The sequence below is a fragment of the Nycticebus coucang genome, chromosome 17 (genome assembly GCF_027406575.1).
Source record: "Nycticebus coucang isolate mNycCou1 chromosome 17, mNycCou1.pri, whole genome shotgun sequence".
Lineage (NCBI taxonomy): Eukaryota > Metazoa > Chordata > Mammalia > Primates > Lorisidae > Nycticebus > Nycticebus coucang.
In genome coordinates, this window is record NC_069796.1 from 50,710,328 (window position 1) to 50,731,959 (window position 21,632).

At 52.3% G+C, this 21,632-nt stretch overlaps 1 protein-coding gene and 1 long non-coding RNA gene across 8 annotated transcripts in view; one reads left to right on the top strand and one right to left on the bottom strand.

The window, feature by feature from the left end:
* Positions 1 to 19,753, top strand: part of SYNPO (synaptopodin) — a 55,082-nt gene extending 35,329 nt beyond the window's left edge. For 4 of the 7 annotated variants that reach the window (XM_053567155.1, XM_053567160.1, XM_053567157.1 and 1 more), the window contains 2 exons: positions 9,105 to 11,509; positions 17,174 to 17,978. In XM_053567155.1, the coding sequence (XP_053423130.1) occupies positions 9,105 to 11,509; positions 17,174 to 17,842 (3,074 nt within the window). In that variant the 3' untranslated portion in view covers positions 17,843 to 17,978. Of the gene's footprint in view, positions 1 to 2,051; positions 3,045 to 9,104; positions 11,510 to 17,173; positions 17,979 to 19,597 lie in introns of those variants that run through there. The other 3 variants (XR_008375270.1, XM_053567156.1, XM_053567159.1) reach the window with 3 other exon arrangements.
* Positions 19,754 to 19,960: 207 nt separating this feature from the next.
* LOC128569076 (uncharacterized) lies at positions 19,961 to 21,496 on the bottom strand. Its single transcript, XR_008375271.1, has 2 exons — positions 21,168 to 21,496; positions 19,961 to 20,157 (listed from the first exon to the last, which is right to left on the bottom strand). It is a non-coding gene; the product is annotated as an uncharacterized LOC128569076 (long non-coding RNA).
* Between the last annotated feature and the right edge of the window lie 136 nt (positions 21,497 to 21,632).

Below are 21,632 nucleotides of genomic sequence, written 5' to 3' on the forward strand. Positions count from 1 at the left end.
AAGACCTAGGATGTATGCCACTCCCTCCTGGAAGTCTTCCTGGATTGCTCCATCCTAATTCATCTCTCTCTTAGGTTCTACGCTCTCCCTTCACTTCATGAATGACTCTACCTCTTAGGTCCAATGCAGTGATTTTAGGTTTCATCTTCCTCTACCCATAAACTTGTTACTTTCTTCTTTTTTCTCCTTCTTACTCCAAGAAAGCATCCTCTAGACCACCAATCTCTAATCTAATGAGTTTTGGATCTAATTCTAGACAAGTCTAAAATTCATCTCCAGGGATGAAAGGTGGAGCAAAATGTGAAGATGGGAGACTTTGGATTCTGGAAATGCTCATCCTTCAGTAGCTTATTTCGTCAGCACATATCAACCCCTCTTAGACAATGGTATCTGCTGGATCTAGGGGCATTTAGAGAGGATAGAGACCAGCCCTGCCCCCCGGCTGGCACAGGGCTAAGGAGAAAGACCACATCATTGAAGGGCTCAGAATGTGCCAGGCCCTTGGATGAGTGGAAGGAACCCAGAGAGGACCTAGTCCCTGCCCTACCCCTCGCAGAGGGATGGTTTAGGGGAATCCACCTCTTCTCCTCCCTGGCTTGCTACCTTTTTATCTCTTGGATTATGTGTTTTCTTTGGAAGGGTGGGGTGTGACAGGAATTTCTGTATTCCCAAGGCTTCCAGGGAGCCAGGGAAGAGGGTGACATGGCGGGAAGGGACTTAGCAAACACACACCTGGCATGCCAGGGCTGGACTGGGAGGTAGGAGCCTGGTCTCTGATCTTGGCTCTCTGCACTGACCTCTTCCAGTTTTTGGTATACCTAGGGTTCAGCCTGCCTCTCTCTGTGTTACTATTTTCAAGTTTCTGGAAATCTGCTACTTTCCAGGTTCAACTTGGCTCTGCCGCTTTCTAGCTGTGAGACCTGGGATGAATTAGCCACTTCTGTGGGCCTCATTTTCCTCATCTGTAATATGGGGATAAGGGAACCTCCTTTATGAGTTGTTGTAGTGATTGGGCCAGTAAAATGAGCAGGAGGGGTACTGCAGCCCCTGGCTGGAAACTTGCAGCAGGGCCCTGATCAGCCAGAGGTGAGCAGGGCTTGTGGCCTGCGAGCATAGCAGCCAGGTTAGGCCTGCGTTAACTTGGGGGCTCTCACCTTAGTTTCCCCCCACCCTTCCATCTCTGCCCTGCCTGGTCCCGACCCACTGCCAACAGGGAGAAAGAAACCAGGAGTTTGGCCAGACCCGGCCTCCTTCCCTGCATTCCTGAACTTTCTCATCCTGCTCCTTCCTCTGAGCCTCATTCCTGCTCTGAGGCCTCTGGGCCAGGTTGAGCAGGGGAGGAGCACTGATCTAGGAGCCTGGATGAATTGATGAGGGCTTCCTGTCTGTTGGACTGGGCATGGGGCAGTGGGCAAGGAAAGTGGGCGTGCTTTATGGGTACAGTTCCGATCCAGCCTTGGGATCAGATTTTCCCAGGCTCAACTCTGCTCTGACCCTTATAGCTGTGAGACCTGGGATGAATTAGCCATTTCTGTGGGCCTCGTTTTCCTCATCTATAAAATGGGGATAAGAGAATCTCCTTTATCAGTTGTTAGAATTAAATGAAAAAACACATGTTAAGCTCTTAGCTTGGCAGCATCTGATGCTCCCAAAATGTTGGTTGTTGTCATCCTTAAGGACTTTGAGATTTTTCTCAAGAACCTGTGGAAGGTGTGGAGGAGGGGAAAGGAGGACTACAGAAAGGAAGCAGTGAGCCCCTGCCCTCCAGGCTCTGACAGTCTGTAAGACCTAGACTCCAACTGCTGCAAAGCAGAACATTGAGAGGAGGCACTTTGGCCCACACGATGGGCCGTGGCCTGGGTGTTGGGCCACTCTGGGCTTGAATCCCAGCCCTGCCTCTGTCTGACTGTGCAGCCTTCAGCAAGTCATTGCACCCCTCTGTACTGGTTTGGTCATGGAGATGAGGATGCTGCTGGCTCATGGGTTGCTGTGAAGTCAAATGAAGTAAGGGCCTATCATGATGCCTGGTATATGGGGAACACCTGAAAGGTAACTTTTACTAAAATAAATAATGTGCAAAGTAATGAAGTTCTTGAGTGCAGATAAAACAATGGTGGATGTGGCTCGGCACACATAGCACAGTGGTTACGGCACCGGCCACATGCACTGAGGCTGGTGGGTTCGAACCTGGCCCCAGCCGGCTAAGCAACAATAACAACTGCAACAACAACGACAAAAATAGCTGGGCATTGTGGCAGGTGCCTGTGGTCCCAGCTACTTGGGAAGCTGAGGTAAGAGAATCGCGTAAGCCCAAGAGTTTGAGGTTGTTGTGAGTTGTGACGCCATGGCATTCTACTGAGGGTGATAAAGTGAGACTCTGTCTCAAAAAAAAAATTGGTGGATGAGGAAGGCTTTTTATTGGTGGTGACAGCATTTGCGCTAGGTGGGAAAGCTGGGGCATTAAGGCATGTGGAAAGGATGTTGGACTGAGAAGGGGTTCAAGAGCAGGGGTCTGTGCATACTGCTCTCTGGGGCAGGAATCCACTGGCAGCTGCGTTAGCCACCAAACCCCACCACCACCACCACTGCTTAGAGTACAGAGAGAAGAGTAGCGTGCACTCTTAAGTGGGCCCTGGTGACAGGGGCTTTGAATGCCAGGATGAGGACTCTCCTCTTGTTCCTCTGTGTCCTGGGGAGGCAGCAAAGGGTTTTAAGCAGAAGAGAGGCATGAGTACAGCCAGGGGGAGGAAAATGAATCTGGCAGCGTGGGGCGGGTAAATTGGTGGGGGAGAGACTGGGGGTGGAGAGGCCATTTAAAAGGCTGTTGCAAAATCGGTTTTCCTGATAAAGAGCTGGGCTGAGTCATCTGTGGAGGAGAAAAGTCATATCCAGCTCCTCTGTGTTGCTGTAGATGTGGGATTTTCCTGTCTTCATCAGCCAGGCAATTGGCTGCTTTTCCCGAGGCTTTAAGAACCGAGGCCTGCAGGCCGGTGAGCACCTGGGGGAAGCTGGGCTGCAGGGAGGACCCAGCTGGAGTGAGTAAGGTGAGCACCCAGAGGTGCTTTTGTGGCGTGGGGTATGTGACTTAGTGCATGTGGCATCCCCTCTCTGATCTCAGTTTCCCCTCTGGGCATCAAGGGAGAGACATAGGGTGACTTTTGCCAGCCTGTGTGTGGCAAGGCTGGGGCTTGGCCTGGGGCTCCCCACCCTGTTTCTGTGTCTTATCCCATGCCTGGCAGTCTTTCCTGCCTAAGCCTGGATTATTCTGCTCCTGAGAGGAGCTCTGGCAATTTGCCGGACCCCAGTCAGGTTGCACTCACCATGACTCTGGCTGAATGGAGAACTCCCCAGGGCATGAAGACTGTGTCATTTCCTCCTTTCAGTGGGGAGGATGTGGGGCAGGGGCTGGCAAGGTAGCCAGGCCATTACTCAGGCCTCTTCATCTTCCTGCCCTCATCTCACCCAGAGGTTGTACAGAGGCCAGCCATTGGTTCCTTCCTGACCCTGCCAGAGGGGCATTTTACGACGTCTGTTTACCCTTCCTGTTGCCAAGACTCCTGGGAAGCCACAATGGGCAGCCTTGAGCTATCTCTATTCCTACCCCTAGCTCCCTGTCCCACCCCACCCCACCTACCCTGGCCTGGACACTCCCATTGACGGCAGCCGTGTGAAGAAGCATTTCCTTTCATTCTCCCTGTCTTGACCTTCTGCTCTGGCCTCCCTTCCCTTTCACCCTGCAGATCCTTAGTCCACACAGGCCTAGTGATGGGCAGAACAAGCAGCTGCCTGCCAATGGTGATGGGGTCGGGAAAAGGACTTGTCCCTGCCTGAGCCAAACTAGAACTGGGGTCTCTTGACTCCCAACCTTGTAATCTTTCCATTCTACTAGTCTCTCATGCACTATCAGTCATTTCTACCTTAGTAAAAATGAGTTTATCAGCTCTTCTGAAAAGAAGAAGGGAGAGATAGCATAAGTTGTTCTAGGTAGCTGAATTTTCAGGGGAGAGGGCACTGCTAAGGAGCATTGATCACGAGATGAGGAAACAGCGGGCTGTGCTGCCCATTGTCCAAGAACCTGGGAGCCCCTCTTTCTTGGTGCTCCTCCTTCCAGAGTCCAGATCCGGAAGGCAGAACACTGAAGAGACGGGACTGAGCAGCCAGACCTCCTGAGTTTTGAATTCTAGCTCTGCCCCTTACAAGTTGTATGACCCTGGGTAGGTCTCTCTGAGACCTGGTTTTGTCTGCAAAATGGGAAGAATAACAATCCTTATCTCTTGGGGTTGTTGTGAGGACTAAATAAGGTGATGGGCACAGAGTGCACAGTACTGTCCCCAGGCCACAGTGAGCGCTTGGCAGTTACAGCAGCCTCTGCCCTCTTGGGTCTAAGGGCTGTGCCAGCTTCTGGCCCCGCCTTCACTTTGGTGTTTACCCTGCTGGAACCAGGTCTCCTGACCCCAGGCAGCTCTTCATTGTGTTTGCCCTCTCCCTTCCTCTACTGAAGGCCTGTCTTTACCTCTTGATCTAATGTATTTAAAGAGCTAGCACCCCAACCTGGCCCTGGGGAGCTCAGCATGGTGTGCGGGGCTCATCATGACGCACACAGGCTGCAGTCAGGCAGATTGAGGGCTCAGTGAGGTGCCTGTCGCTGTGGCCCTTGACCATCTCCCGCCTCTCTGGCACCAGGGAGCACAATCTTGGACCGACTGGCTGGGGTATTGCCAGAGGTGGCAGTTTCCTAGTCTGGGGAATTTTAGATGGACCTGTACCCTGGTACCCTGCCACAAGGGACGGTCTCTGGGGTACCTGTAATTGGCTAAGCTCCCCTTCTCCCAGCTTTGTTTGTGTAGGGTGGCAAAAATCGTCTGGATTGATGGCTGGGTCTGGTCCAAACCTCCTGCCAAATTCCTTTTCCGTGGAGTCACTGTGGGCTGGGGTGGGGGCTGCGAGAGCTCTCCTCAGAGGGTAGGGCTCACTCACCCCTGGCCTTTTCTACTGTTCCTCTTGTCCCAGAACAGTAGCTGAGGGATGGTTCTGAGCTCAGAGAGGTGTTGGCAGAGAGTCAGCAACATAGCATAGGCCATGAATGGAACCCGCGGGAGTCAGCAGACCTGGGTCCTCAGCCCATGTCCTCTGTGACCTCTTAGCTCACTGAGCCTCCCAGCTTATCCCAGAGGGCCTTTCACACTCTGACAGTTGAAGATTTTCTAAACCCATTGCCTTTCACAGCCTGTCTGGGGATGTGATTGAAGCAGAAAGGTAAGGAGTAAAGCAGAAAAATACAGGGTCATTGAGGGGTCTGGATCATTCAAACACCAAAGCATTTCCTACAGCCTGGTGCTCTCTGCGGTCATGTAGTGCCAGGTGTGATCCCAGCGCTATTCTGTAGCTCTGTGACTTTGAGCTGCTCACTTACCACTCTGAGCCTTGGTTTTCTCATCAATAAAATGTGCATAATAATATATTTTGCCTTATAGGGTTGTTTTAGGAATTAACTAATATTTGTACAGTGCAGGTATACAGTAAGTGCTACTGTAGCTACTATTGCTGTAGCTGTATCATAAGAAACACTGGCAGGACTAGGGATATTTTTCCTGATTATGTCCCATGGGAATATGATAGGTATCTGCAAATCTCTGCAGGACTGTCAGGCTGGAAAGAGAAAGCTTTTTATCTGTGTGGCCCTGGGGGTCAGAACCACACCAACAAGTGGATGAAAGTTAGTGTAAGGAGCGACTTCATGGCTGAGGAATGTTAATTAGTGGAAGGCACCTCCTGGGGTAGTGAGCTTATGTCAGCTGAGTATGTAAGTGGAAGCTTGTATACTCAGGGACATGATTTTGGGGACATAAGATTGTGTGGGGATTGGACTCTTTGATGGCTACCTGTGAGATTCTGAGGTTCTATGTTTGGGGGCAATAAGCTCCACCTCCCCATAACTCTAGAATCCCTTTCTGTTTGATCTTCAGGACCCCAAGCTGTGGAGTGAATCTCCTTTGCTAGAAGATCTGACCCCTTCCAGGGAATAGAATGGGTGACCAATGGCCATTGCCAGTTTATCCCTGGGTAGCATGAGCTCTCTGCCTGAACTTGGTGGCAATAAGTCTCCCTGGCATTCATGACCTCATTGTGGTCTCCCAATCCTAATGTCAAGTGCTTTCACCTCCTTCTCGGTTAAGGAGGCTATGGCTCTGAGAGGTACAGTAACTTGTCACAGTCACACAGCTATCTAATGGCAGAGATTGGCTTCAGGCCAGGAGGCCTGGTTTCTAAGCAGAGCAAAGCTAAGCACCCTTTGAGGGCTGGCGACCCTCCAAGGAAGAGCCTGGCTAAACTCCTTCATCTGTAACAGATGGGGTGATGCAGGCAGGAGAGGAGTCTTACCAGCTGCAGCAGGTGTCATGGTGGGCAGGGTAGGCTGTGTACTTTCACTGTTTCTAACGGGTGGGCTGGGGAAGCCAGGCCTTGATGGCAGGTGGGAAAAAGGAGGTTGGCAGCAGAAAGCCTGTGGCTTCCTGGCCTGGTCCTCTGCTGCTACCTGCAGGCCCTCTGCTCTGTGTAGGCCTCCCTGCCAACTCCAAAGTGGAGATCAATAAGCTCTGTACTGGGCTACTCTCTGGGCCTCAGTTTCCCCACCTATAAAATGGGGTAGTGGTGAAATAGCCCCTCTATAAGGGCTCTTCCAGCTCTGAGAGTCCATGAATTCTGAACCTTGCCTCTGGCAAGATGCCTATAAAGACTGTCCCTGGAGGCCTCCTCAGCTTGTCATGGCCAGTGATAATGAGGGCATAGTAGGGGGAAGGGAGGGTCAGATTCCTCAAGAACTAATTAGCTTCCCACAGTAGGGAGGAGAGGGCGGTTAGGGAGAAGGAATTTCCTTAGCCACTGACTCAGCTCCTGACCCTGGCCACAGGTTGGTCCATGCATCTGTCCATCGGTTCATTTGTTCATTTATTATTTAACAAGTATAATACATACACTGAGAGTGGTGGGTTCTAACCCAGCCTGGGCCAGCTATACATCAATGACAGCTACAACAAAAAATAGCTGGGGGTTGTGGCGGACACCTGTAGTCCCAACTACTTGGGAGGCTGAGGCAAGAGAACTGCTTAAGCCCAAGAGTTTGAGGTTGCTGTGAGCTGTGACACCACGGCACTCTACCACAGGCAACATAGTGAGACTCTATCTCAAAAAAAAAAAAAAAAAGTAGAGACAACAACCAAAGAAAATAGACAGACAACCTACACAATGGGAAAGGGTATTTGCATATTTCGAATCAGACAAGAGCTTGATAACTAGGATCTATAGAGAACTCAAATTAATCCACATGAAAAAAGCCAAAAATCCCATATATCCATGAGCAAGAGACATGAATAGAACCTTCTCTAAAGAAGACACAAATGGCTAACACACACACCAACTGTGTGCCAGATGGACAATTGGGATAGAAAGAGAAATGGTTGCCTATAGCAAAACTACAGATTAATAGGGGACTAACCAGAGCCTGATCCTCACTCCCCCACTAGGCCCCTCCATATGTCCAAAACAGACCTTTGGCAATAAGCAGGCAGCTTGAGCATGGATGGGGACCCAGAGAGAGCGTATTCCGACTCTAGCTTTGCTACCTTCAGCTGAGTGACCTTGAGTCAGTTACTTCTAAGTCTCTGAACCTCAGTTTCCTCTTCCATAAAACCCAGGCAAATAATGCTTATCTCATGGAGTTCTCGTGAGAATAAAATGAAAGAATGCAACGTTCTAGTGTAGTCACTGCTAATTGGTCCAATTTATTACTTTTCTCGTGTTAAAATATGTAAGTTTTTAAATGTTTAAATAAAGACAGGAAGAAATTCTTGACAGATATAGAAGAAACTAACAACAGGGGTTACCTGACTGTGAAGTAGAACAGTCAGGAATGGAGGGACACTTTTCACTGCATACCCTTTCATAGTTTTATATTTAGACCATGTGAATGTATTACCTGTTCCAAAAAGGGAAAGTGCTAGTGGCATCTTTTTATAAAACCAAAGCAAACTACTGTAAGTTTAAAAGTATAAAGGGCTCTAAGAAAGGCACATAGAAAATGCTCTGGGACCTCATTGATGCATTCAGTAACATCTACTGAGGACTCGCTGTATGCTGAGCTCTGTTCTGGAGGCCAGGGTTAGAGTGTTAAATAAGTCAAGCGAGGTCATTGCCCCTTAGAGCTGTGCTCTAGGTGGAGACAGTTACCAGTAATAAACACAGAAACAAAGATCATTTCAAATTGTGGTGTATGCTGTGAAGAAAATAAAACAAAGATGGGATAGGAGATTTGAAGATTCCCCCAGAGAGGTGACATTCCAGCTGAGACCTGAGCAGAGAGAAGGAACCAACATGGAATGCCGCCTAGGAACAACTTTTTTTTTCTTTCCTTTTTTTTGAGACAAATCCTTACTCAGTTGCCCTAGGCTAGAGGGCCATGGCATCAAACTAGCTCGCAGCAACCTCAAACTCCTGGGTGCAAGTAACCCTCCTGCCTCAGCCTCCCAAGTAGCTAGGATTACAGGCATCGCCCCCACACACAACACGTGGCTAATTTTTCTATTTTTAGTAGAGACTGGCTCTTGCTCTTGCTCAGACTGGTCTGGAACTCTTGAGCTCATAGGATGAGCTCAAGGGATCCTCCTGCCTTGGCCTCCCAGAATGCTAGGATTACAGGTGTGAGCCATTGTGCCTGGCCTGGAAAAGATTATTCCAAGTAAAGGAAACAGCAAGTACAAAGGCCCTGGGGCAAGAATATTTGACATGTTCAAGGAACACAAAGAACTGATGTGGCAGACCCTCATGAGGGAGAAGAAAGTTGATAGGGGATAGGTTAGGGATGGAGTGGGCCTTGACTTTTAGGGTGAGGCATTCATATTCAGTTTGGTAAATCATTTGAGTTGGGGCATGAAGGGTGGGTCAGGGATCTTTTAGAGGGGAGCTGATTCTAGGAAATAGTGATTAAAGATCAAATTCCAAAGGAAAAGATCCTGTGTAGGAGGGGTCCAGGTGACCACCTGTCTGTCTGTGCATCTCTGTGGCACTGTATTCCCATTTGCTAACTGGGCCTCTGTACCTCTCTGCAGCATTGGGCAGGAGCACTAGCTTCACCGAGAAGGATCTGAAGGAGGCCAAAGCACGGAGCCAGCAGATTGCAGCCCAGCTGACCACCCCTCCCAGCTCTAATTCCCGTGGTGTCCAGCTCTTCAACAGGCGCCGGCAGAGAGTAAACGAGTTCACCTTGGAGAGCCACGGCCAGAGGGGACTGAAGCCCAGCCAGGAGTCTCTCAGAGTGCTCCCTGCAAGCCCCACAGGCCATGCCCCGCGGCTCGGCCTGAGTCACATCTCACTGCCTGAGCCAGGCTCTCCAAGGCACCCCAATTCCCAGAGCCCCAGCAAAGGGGATCCTGGCCACAGCATGGAAGGCTACTCCGAGGAGGCCAGCTTGCTGCGGCATCTGGAGAGGGTGGCCAGTGAGGAGGAGGAGGTACCACTGGTGGTTTATCTGAAGGAAAATGCAGCCCTGCTGACGGCCAATGGGCTCCACCTGTCCCAGAACCGTGAGGCCCCGAAGTCCCCACCAACCCCACCACCAGCCGAGGTCCACAGCCCAGCTACAGATGTCAACCAAAACCTCTCCTTGCCCAATGCCACACTCACCACAACAGCTTCTAACAGCAACCACAACCCCCTAGCCACTGATGTCAATCAGAACCCACCAGCAACTGTTACCCCGCAGACTCTGCCTCTTGCTAGCGTCCAACAGAATTCCTCAGAAGCCTATCTCTCACCGAATGGCACAGTGCCAGATCCCAAACCCAGCACCCTGTGTGTCGAGGGGCAAGCCCAGGGGCCAGCAACAGATATGAGATCCAGTGCACTCCTAATTGACAAGGTATCAACTCCACCTACCACCACCAGTACCTTCTGCAGCGAAGCTACTCTCATTCCCAGCTCTGGGCCCCCAGCCCCAGAATTCATGTCTAGTTCCCTACTCATCGACGTCCAGCCTCGTGACCTAGTGGTGTCACCAGAACAAGAGATGTCTGGATGGGCAAACACCACTACGCCTACCAAGGTGCACAGTGAAGTTCACTTCACACTGGCCAAGCCCCCCTCAGTGGTCAATAGGACGGCCAGGCCTTTTGGGATCCAGGCACCAGGGAGCACCAGCCAGATGGAACGGAGCCCCATGGTAGAGAGACGACACCTTGGAGAGAAGGCCTCAGGTCCCCACCCCTGCAATGTGGCAGACAGGAGCCCCCGGCCACAGAGACATGTAATGTCCCACAGCCCCATGGTGGAAAGGAGGCTAGTGGGGCAGCGCAGCCCAGCCTTGGAAAGACACCCTGTGGGGAACTTCACCCCACCCCCCACCTATGCTGAGACCTTGTCCACAGCTCCTTTGGCTTCCAGGGTTAGGTCCCCCCCATCTTATTCTGCCCTATATCCCAGCTCTGATGCAAAGTCTTCTCATCTGAAGGGCCAGGGAGTTCCCACCAGCAAGACGGGCATTCTAGAGGAGTCAATGGCCCGCCGGGGCAGCCGGAAATCCATGTTCACCTTCGTGGAGAAGCCCAAGGTGACCCCAAACCCAGACCTGCTGGATCTGGTGCAGACGGCGGATGAGAAGCGAAGGCAGAGGGACCATGGGGAGGCAGGCGTGGAGGAGGAGCCCTTCGCGCTGGGGGCTGAGGCCTCCAACTTCCAGCAGGAGCCAGCACCTCGGGACAGGGCCAGCCCTGCAGCAGCTGAGGAGGCCATCCCAGAGTGGGCCTCCTGCCTCAAGTCACCCCGCATCCAGGCAAAGCCGAAGCCCAAACCCAACCAGAATCTCTCCGAGGCCTCCGGGAAGGGGGCTGAGCTTTATGCCCGCCGCCAGTCACGGATGGAGAAATATGTCATCGAGTCATCAAGTCACACGGAGCAGGCCCGCTGCCCTTCCCCCACTATGTCCCTGCCTTCCTCCTGGAAATACTCCACTAATGCCCCTGGGGGCTTCCGAGTGGCATCCCGAAGCCCAGCCCGGACCCCACCAGCCTCTCTTTACCATGGCTACCTGCCTGAGAATGGGGTCCTGCGCCCAGAGCCCACCAAGCAGCAGCAGCCATACCAGCTGCGGCCCTCACTCTTTGTCCTCTCACCCATCAAGGAGCCTGCCAAGGCCTCGCCCAGAGCTGCCTCACCCAGAGCTGCCTCACCCAGGGCTGCCTCACCCAGAGCCGCCTCACCTGCCAAGCCAAGCTCCCTGGACCTGGCGCCCAGCCTGCCCAAGGCGGGTCTCCCTCTGTCTCCTGCCCTGCCTCGGGCCTCCCGCTCCTCACTGGGCCTCTGCACCTCACCTGGCCAGGATGGCCTCCAGCCCACTGCCGTGAACCCTCCCTACAGCAGTGATATCTCCCCGGTGTCTCCCTCCAGGGCGTGGTCTCCCAGAGCCAAGCAGGCCCCTAGGCCCTCCTTCTCCACCAGGAACGCCGGGATTGAGGCTCAGGTGTGGAAGCCTTCCTTCTGCTTCAAGTAATGGACCCCACCAGGGTCCCACTGCTGGTCAAGGGCCCCTCCAATAGGGCAAGAAGGAAAGCAAATGTGGCAGGAAATGGCACAGAGCTGAGTGAAAACAGGGAGTCTGAGGTTCAAGGTTGGATGCTGCCACCAGATGGCTTTGTGACCTTGGGAGAGTACCTCTCCTCTCTGAGTACAGCTGCTCCTTCTCTATTCCAAGGGGGGTTGGACTCCATGTCTGAGTGGGAAGGACAGTCATGGAAAGAGAACTCCCATGGGAGGCCCCAAGGAGGATGAGGAGCTGCTTCTGGCCTTCCTGAGCTGTAGGGATGCTGAATCTGATGCCAGCGTCTTGCTGGGAGTGGCCTAGCAGGGGATCCCAACAGGGACGTCTGGAGCAGAAAGACCCTGCCAGTGCCTGTGGAATCAGCTGTCCCAGCAGGGCCCCCTCATGAGGCCCAGGCTCCTGGCATCTTTCTTCCTGCTGCTGGACTCTCAACTCTGCAGGCCTGTCTCTTCCACCTCTGCCTTCTGGACACCGTTTCCTCTCGCTGCACCAGGGAGCTTAGCCTTGCCTTTGCCTTTGCCACCCTCCTGGGGCCTTCTGCTGGCTGCGGACTTAGCTCACCGCTACTATCTGATGCTTCTCTTCCTGCCCTCTCCAAGACCTGGCTCTGCTTTAGGGAGACTCCTGGCCCCCAGACCTCAGTCCTTCCATCTGGCTTGCCCTCACTGTTCAGGGGCAGGGGACACCCCAGGGGATCCCTGCGAGGAGAGCCCTGTAGAAGGTGGTGCAGATGTGGTGTGCTGCTAAGAGGGTGGCCCTAGCTATGTATCAATCGGTGTTTTGTCTTCAATCTCAGCCAAGATCTGCAAAGAAACCACCTGAGTGCAGTATCATGGGCCCCAGGGAGAGACGCTGGGGAGGAGAGTTCTGGTCCCATCTCAGCCTCCCATGCACTATGTGACCTTGGCCAAGTCACTCTCCCTCTTAGGCCTCAGTTTTCTCATTATCATATAAGAGTCCTTCTAGCTGCAACAGTTTGTAAGGATTGAGAGGATAGGTTGGTGCTTTGAGAGAAAGGCCTTGTAAGTGACAAGACAGTCGTTTGCAAAAAGAGGGAAAGGAAATGGGTTGTTGCCAAAGGACAGACAGAGTTAGATGAATGTGAGGGTGACCTGGTGAGGATGTGGCTGGGATGAGATACCCTAGGAGGCCAAGAGATGAGCCACCTGGGCTGGGACAGTCAAGATCATCCAGAGGCAGTGGAACATGGTAAGGACTGAGGCCAGGCAAAGCAGCTCAGAGGAAGGAACGGGGGGAACCTTCAGGTTTTGAGGAAAAGTCTGGGACTCAAGAGACCTAAGTTTTAACAGACTGACTGCACGCATGTCTTTGAGTCTCAGTTTCCCTATGTGCACAGTGAGAATGTTGAGTCAGGTGGTCTGAGATACCCCCAACCTCTGACACTTTGGATATGATGCAGCCCCTCCTTAGCCAAGCTTTGTGGGGGGGTGAGAGAATACAGACACAAGAGGCAAGATTCAGATGGAAGCTTCCCAAGGCTGGGGGCGGAGGACCACCCACTTCTCTTTCCCAGCCCTATTTCTGGGATCCCCAGTGGGGCAAGGGGTGGTGGAGGCGGTGCCCATGCTGGGCTGAGCCTGCAGTTTTCGTGAGCTCTGGGCTCATCTCCATGGGAACAGGGGGTGCCTTCTCAGTGAGCTCATTCCGCACAGATCGAGGGGGTATGCGTGGGGGAGCTGTGAGTGAGCTCAACTCTTTCATGCCAGGGCCCTCCCATGACGCAGCGAAGCCTCTACCCTGGACCCCCCGCTTCCTTCAACCCCAAGGGCCAGCAGTGGAGGAGCCCACCTGTGTTCTGCAACTCCTGTGGCCAGGCTGAGCTCTTCCCCAATCCTGTTTTCTCTCCTGTTCTCAATACACTCTGCCTCAAACTGTCTTGCTTCTTTCTTTCTTCCACGCTGCTGGCGGTCAGGGCTCCCTTCCCCCACCCTGTTTCTAGCCAGGGAAATGGAGTGGGACAGATACTGGGTGTCAAAGTGTGGCTCTGCGTATGCTGCCTGTGTCTGCCGTGGGTATAGAGGTACTCTGGCTTGGAAGGGCTCCCTCTCCTCCCCAGGACAGCATCCAGGGAACCAGAACCCTGTGAAAATCCCTTCTTTTGTTTTCTCCTTCCCTCAGAGTTTGGCCAAAAATGCCTTAGAGGATTTTGAGGGAAATGGGGGAAATACACTGCCCCTCCTGGTCCAGGTTTATTTGGGAATTGAAATGCCGTTAGCCAGGGCATCCACTCTAGTTTCCTCAGGTCCCCTCCTCTCAATTATCTAAATTTGGACATTTCCCACATTTGTCATCATCACTGCCTGGCCCCTGAAAGCCCGTAGTGGAGAGGAAAGAATTGTCATTGACAGTCAGGACAACTGGTGGACCTGACTCCTCTGTGACATTGGACAACTTCTTCCCTTCTCTGGGCCCCAGTTCCATTCTGTGCAGTGAAAGGATTGTAGAAGGTGGTCTGGGAGCTCCGTTTGGTCTCTGACAGTCCATTATCTGTCTCTGCCCTTCTCCTGCCTTCACATGTGCCCTGCTTTGGAGCTGGTGCTGGGTGGAATGGACACTACTTTCTGAGTTTCCACCCATGCACCTCCAAGGTGTTCTGGTATATACGGTGCATTAAGTTCTCTGCCAGAAAGTGAACAGTCCTCATCTCCTGCAGCCTTTTTGTATTGTGCCTCCCTCCCCCTCCTCCATATAACAGAGTCAGTGCCCAGACTTGGCAGTTCAAATAAGGTCAGGCTCTAGCCCATGTCCAGATGATGAGGAGCTGCTTACAATGTCCCCAACATTCCCGTCTGTGCTTGAGCCACTCTGTTTCACAGTCTTGTCTGAGTTCTGTTACACCTTCCACTTGTTGGCCCCAACATTCCCCTTGTGGTCACCAAAGGCAGAGACAATGCTTTAGAAATTTTTAGTAGTTATTACAGCTCTCCTTGACCCAGCCTACTCTTCTGGCTGAAGAGCCCAGTTTCTGCTGCCTCAGTGGTTGTTGGTTGACTTGGGTAACAAGTTCTTGACCTCAGTGGTTGGGTGTTGGGACGTGCCTGAACCCACCCCATTTGGCCCTGAGACTCTGGTCCCACCCCCTAGTCTTTATGTCTGGCCCAGGAGCCAGGACCTTCCTCCCGCCCCTCTCCCTAAGTTGTAGGGTCTGCTTTCCACAGCTGCCAGGACTGAGAGCTTCTGGAGATGTGTCACAAACACAGAGCAAGTTCCCAGTGTCTCTGTGTAATATATACACAACTCTGACCATAGGAATAAAAGAGGAGTCCCGTGCTGAGCCTTAACTTTCCTGCTTGATGACTGGGAGCTTGGCCATCCCCAGGAAATCACTAAGAGTCACTCCAGCATTACGATCCCATGAAAAATGTTCTGTTCAGGTTGTTGTACAACATTTCTCTTTAGGGTAACGGGCTCTAGTTCTGAGGCTGGGTTCACCTAGCAGCTGCTACATTCTGTTTGGAGAAAACACAATATAGTATTTGTCTGTTGTTTCCTCTTGATTGGGAGGGATCCAATTCTCAATTGGATGACAAGATGACTGGCTTGGTTATGGCTGATCACTGATTGGATGAAAGACTGATGGTTCAGTGGATGGTTCTAGATTTTGATTGGGTCAGAGGCACGGAATGGACTGTCTAGCTGTGACTCTGATGGATGGCTCCCGGGGGATTTGGATTGGATCAAGAAACCAAGTGGACTGGTTACTAATGGAATGATTGGATGAGCTGTTGGAAGGTTCCAGAGATATGTGTTAAGCATGACTTCTCAAGCACTCCACTTTCAAGCCAGTTCAAACTGCTTCAACATGTAGCTTAGGCAGCAGATCTCTCTCTCACATACACACACACATTTACTGATGGAGCTGAACACCCTGGGTTGTTACTTATGCTGCTGAGCTTCATTTTCTTTTTTTTCTTTTTCTTTTTGTAGAGACAGAGTCTCACTTTATCACCCTCTCTAGAGTACCGTGGCATCACACAGCTTCTGGACTTAGGCAATTCTCTTGCCTCAGCCGAGCAGTTGGGACTACAGGCACCTGCCACAACGCCCAGCTATTTTTATATTGCAGTTTGTCCAGGGCTGGGTTTGAACCCGCCACCCTCGGTATATGGGGCCGGCACCCTACTCATTGAGCCACAGGAGCCACCCTTCTTTTATTTATTTATTTTTTAAGACAGAGTCTCAAGCTGTCGCCCTGGGTAGAGTGCTATGGTGTCATAGCTCACAGCAACCTCCAACTCTTGGGCCCAAGCGATCCTCTTGCCTCAGTTTTTCTATTTTCAGTAGAGACAGGGTTTCACTTTTTGCTCAGGCTGGTCTTGAACTCATGAGCTCAAGCAATCCACTCCACTGGCCTTGGCCTCCCAGAGTGCTAGGATTACAGGCGTGAGCCACTGCGCCTGGCCTAGCTTCATTTTCATCATTAGTAAAATGGGTGTGATAATGCCAGTCACCTCACCAGTCTGTTGTGAGGAACTAATGAAATAAAGGAGGAGAATGAACCTTGTAGGCTGGAAGTCCTTAACTAGGTAGGAGACAGGTCTGCAGTGCACAGCAGAGCAGTGCTTTATAACCTCAAAGCTGCTGTTCAGCCTCTTGGCCTCATTGGAGCCATTGGAGCTGTTGAGGAGAAGTCCAGAACAAGGTGCTGTTCAGGGAGGAACAACCCAGCTTTCCTTTTTTACTTCCACTTGTCAGGGGACCTTCCCCTGCTTGGGCATCCAAGGAAAAATCAGGTGATCTTAGCAACATGGCAAGGGGCTCAGGGCGGAGAGGATCTTTCACTAAGTCCAATCTTAATAATAATAGTCAATATTTTAAAATGTTTGAATAGATAATACATCCATGTAGTTCAAAAATCTAAACTTGTATAAAAAGTAATATATTGAGGCCGCGCCTGTGGCTCAAAGGAGTAGGGCGCCGCCAGCCCCATATGCCGGAGGTAGTGAGTTCAAATCCAGCCTCGGCCAAAAACTGCAAAAAAAAGCCTATTCCCACCTCCCCACCCCCGTGGCTGTACCTGTTTCTGTTCACCCTGTTTCTATCAGATAACACTTTTGTTAGTTTCATGTGTATCTTTCCAGTATTTATTCATAGAAATTAACATCGATTGAGAACTTTCTTCCAAAGAATGTGCTAATGTACTTAATATTCTTTTCCATGAGTTATCTCACTTAACCCTCACAACAACTTTATAGGGTGAGTGCTGTTATTATATCCCATTTTACAGAGGAGGTAACTGAAGCCCAGAGGGGTTAAGCACCTTGCACAAGATCACTCAGTAAGTTAAAGAGTCTGTCCTCAAAGCGAAAAGCGAGCGGTCCTAACCACACCTGCCTCCTGGTGAAACGCAGGGGCAGACACCAGACAGCGTAGTCTTTTAAAAGCATTCTCATTTGAGAGTTTGAGCACCTGCATTTTGGAGGCACTCACTGATGTTGGTCGGTGGCTTCTCATCTCTGATTTGTCCATTTGTATAATGGACAAATCAGACTCAGCCCCTTTCAAAACCCGAGTATAGAGGACCCCAGCACTAATGCCTACCCACCCTCTCTGCTTTATCCCCAGGACCGCCGGGAGAGTCTGCCCACCTCCCCGCCCTGGACGCCGGGCGCGTCCCGGCCTCCCAGCAGCCTGGACGGCTGGGTGAGCCCCGGGCCGTGGGAGACCGGCCGCGGAAGCAGCATGAGCAGTCCCCCGCCGCTGCCGCCGCCGCCTCCCATGTCCCCATCGTGGAGCGAGCGCTCCGTGTCCCCGCTACGACCCGAGATCGAGGCGCGGGCCCCCAGCCGCCAGCTACAGGCGCTCCTGGCACGAAACATCATCAACGCTGCCCGACGCAAGAGCGCCTCCCCGCGGCCAGCGGCCTCCGAGAGCCTGCGGTCCTTCTCCCCGCCGACCGCGCCACGGCCGCCGCCGCCACCGCGCATGCGCTCGCCACAGCCCGCCCGCCCCGGCCCTGCCTCGGCGCCTGGGGCAGCTTTCTCCCCAATCCCACGAAGCCCGCTGCCCGCCGGGCCTTCGTCCTGCGCCAGTCCCCGGAGCCCGCTGCCCGTGCCGCCCAGGCCCTTGCTCTACCGCCACTCGCCCACGGACTCCGACGTGTCCCTCGATTCCGAGGACTCCGGGGCTAAGTCGCCCGGCATCCTCGGCTACAATATCTGCCCCCGCGGGTGGAACGGCAGCCTGCGGCTCAAGCGGGGCAGCCTCCCCGCGGAAGCCTCCTGCACCACCTAAACCCCATCCCCATGCCCATCCCCATCGCTGCAAGGCTGAGCTGGAAGAAAAGTCATCAGGCTTGAGGAGCCCACAGGGTCTGACCTGTTTGGATAAGGGATTGGTGGGGCGGGGAGAGAAACCCTGGGCTTGGGGATGGGTGAGAAACCCAAGTTGGGTGCTAGCTCTTGCTCTACCATTTACTTAAGATGTGACCTGGAAAAGTCCATTTCTCTATCTGACCCTCAGATTCCCTTCTATTTAATCTGGCTTTGGCCAAGGCAATTTCCAAACGTTTAAGTTCCATCCCCCATGAACACACACACACACACACACACACACACACACACACACACACACACACACACACACTGTGCCTTGGAAGAGGCAGGGTGATGTCTCTATGGACCCTTAGACTTGCCATATCCAGCGTCCCATACTCCTCCCTCCCCTCCTGATTCTGCAAGTGAGGTGTGTTCAGAAGTTTCTAGGCCTACATAAGTCCTGCGGCCAGGTCCTGGCTTGACCATCCAGTTCCCTGGCACCAAGTCCCAGGCAGGAACAGCTGTTTACCATCCCTTCCCAGGCAAGGTCTATTTTTACCACAGTGACCTTTAGTAGAGTCTCCCAGGCCAGCTCAAGATGCCCTGCTGGCCCTCTGGAAAGAAGAAGCAGGAAGATTTTCTCCTGGCCCTTGTCATGCTACTCTTTCCAATCCAGCTCACACTAACCAGGGCATCTTATCTGCAGCCAGGAAAAAGAGCTAGATTTAAGGCAATGATTTTCCCCAGGTCCAGACTTGGGCCTCCAGCCCATCTATCCCTCTTGGGTCCATTCATGACAGGTTCTGGTCTCAAAGCTGAGCTGGGGCTGAAGCAAGAGGAAGAGAAATGCAGCTGCCTGTGTCTTTACCCCATTGTCCTCAGTTTGGGGCTGTCTATTTGGAAAGAGGGAAACAGAGAGTATAGGAGGAAAGCAAGCTGTGGCCAGGATGCCTAGAGGAGGTTCTAGCAGGGGATGGGATTGGCTCAGAGAGCCTCTGAGAGCTCTTTGAACCTTGAAATGCATTCCATAGTATTAAGAAGTTGGAGAAGGAGGTGGAGGAGGATTGGCTGGGCTTGAATTCCAGAGCAAATGGGCTTGGCATTTGAGGCCAGCATCTGCCCCTGTTTCTGGCCTCCTAGGAAGCGGCCCCCTCTCTAGTTTCAGATCCCAGCCCCAGTGTTCATATCATGCCCAGAAGAGTGGACACTGTCCCACCCCATTTCTTTCCCATTGCATTCTGGCCCAGCTAGAGCTGGCTGCACAGTGACTTTGGAAAGTCTGGCTGTGAGCCTTAGCCTGTCCTTAAACTTTGATGGCTCTGATCCTAATTCCCAGAAGGGAATTGGCTGAGTTCTGTAGTTTCCAGAGCTGGCTGGTAGTGCCTTTTTGAGGTTCAAAATCAGCTTCAGGATACTCTAGAGAGCTGAAATTGGTCAAGGATCAAGGGGATATAGGTGAAAGGATACCAGGATGTTGCTAAAAGTGAGGGACAGAGTTACCCACCCATTAGGGTGATATTTGATCTGGAACCAAGTGAGACTAGGGAAAGTTATGGTCAATATGAAAGATAGTCAGGGGTGGTTGGGGTGCTTTGGCATAAAGGAGTGATCCCAGAAGGTTCCTCAGGTCTAAGGAATAGGGCCACGGGTCCTGTTGGTGGGAAGATGAGAGTGTGCTCCTGCTCAGTTAATGACAAGTAACCATATTTACCAAAGCCCCCACCTATTGCAGGGTCCTTTATAGCACAGGAGACTGAAGCTAAAACGCCCACCACTCCCACCACCAGCAGGAAGAGACATGGTGAAGCGTCTGACTGCTGCAGTGACATAGAGGGTCCACTTCTACCTGCACATTCTCCAAGGGCCAGCAGGAGGCAGCCTTGTGAAGTTGCAGCTTCTAAACCAGTCTGGGCTGTTCTCTTATTGTCACTGCCCTTTCCCACCCCTCTGACCCACTACAGCCTGCCTGTGTTCTGCCTCTTGCCTTCTATAGAACTTGGCTCTGGCCCTCAATAAATGCTTCCTGCACTCTTTTGCCTTCTGTGTCATTTTTGATTGTATCTGAGATCCTTCCCTTCTTCCCAAGGAGGCCATGGAACTCTAAGTGGCTGGGTGTATTGGAGATACATGGTGGGGGGGGGTTAGAACGAAGCATCCATGAGGAGAGATGAGGAACAACGGAAAAACTTGCAGCCATCGAGGCAGTCCCTGGGTCGAAGTCCTGCTTCTGTCATTGACTAGCTAGGTGATCCCGGGTGAGCCCACTCCTTCTCCAGGCCTCAGCTTCCCCATCTGTAAAATGGGGAAAAGGGGTCCTCAGACTACAACCCACGGGCCACATGAGGTGGTGTGATTGTTCCCGTTTTGTTTTTTACTTCAAAATAAGATATGTGCAGTGTGCATAGAAATTTGTTCATAGTGTATTTTTTAAACTATAGTCCGGTCCTCCAGCGGTCTGAGAGACAGTGAAGTGGCCCCCTGTTTAAAAAGTTTGAGGACCCCTGAAATGTCTCAGGATGGTATTGTCCAGGCCCTGACCCCAGAGCACTGTCACCAGAGTGGGCAGGATCAGGACCCCAGTGTTCTGGGGCTGCTTCCTCATGGAGGGTCAGTGCTCCAGGGCAGGAAGAGGAGGCATCATGAGATGTCAGTTCTGAGTCTGGGCAATCCCAGTGAAGGCGGGATTCTGATTCTCAGGAGTCCCCCTCTCTTGACAGGAGCATCCTTTGCTTGGAGAAGGGGATTGTGGCCCACCTGTCAGGTGAGGATAAGCCTGCCCTGGGAACATACCGCCCTCTTCCTCTCTAGAAGGTCAGGCCCAACAGAGAGGCAGAAAGCTAAGCTCAGGGAAGTCCACAGCAGAGTCCAGGCTTCTGTGCTGAGAGAGTATCAGACAGTCTGTGCTGGTACCCAGATGCCAGTGTTTCCCACCCTGGGCAGGGGCATCCTTGCTAGGTCTACCCTTTCTGGAAGTGGTTTGTGAGTCCCTGACCCCAAATTCATCTTTAGCCAGAATCTTTTTTGAGGACAGTGTCCTACTGCCTCCTCTCTTCCCAGTCCCCAGACACCTCAAATCAAGTTCACCCAAAACTGAACTCGGTATATTCCCCCACCCCTGCTTACTCCTCCCCTTTACCTGCCTTAATTGCCCAAGTCAGAACTAGAGGTGTGAAGCTCCTCCCTCTCCTTCCTCCCAGACCCAGCCCCTGAGCCAGACCTGCAGGCTCTCCAGAGACCCCTCAGTTCACTCTCCCTGCCATCTTTCCCTTGTCACTGCCCTGCCCAACCACCGAACTTCTCACCTGGTGACAGTGAAATCCTCCTGCCTCCAATCTGGCCCCAGCAAACCCATTTTCCACATGGCACCAGAGATCTCTTTGGAAAATGCCGATCTGACCACTCCATTTTCACACTTTAATCTCTTCAGCAGTCCTTTACTGACAGTTTCCTTTTTAAAAGCCTGCTGGGATCTGGCCCCTGCCCATCTGTCTGGGCTCATCTCTCAGCAATGCCCCCTCCTCACCCCCAGCAGTTCTGGCTCTACTTGCCTCCCTCTACCACTTTTACACATGACATGTTCTCTGCCTGCCACACTCATGGCCCTTCTCTGCTCGAGAAGCTCCCATTCATCCTTCCAAGGCCCAACTCAAACAACTCCTCCTCTCGGAAGCCCTCCCCACCAGCAGCTGAGCTGCTAACTCCCTCCCCTGGACGCTTTGAGCATTTCTAAAAGCTTGTTTACTGGGCTGAATCTGACCTGGCTGAGC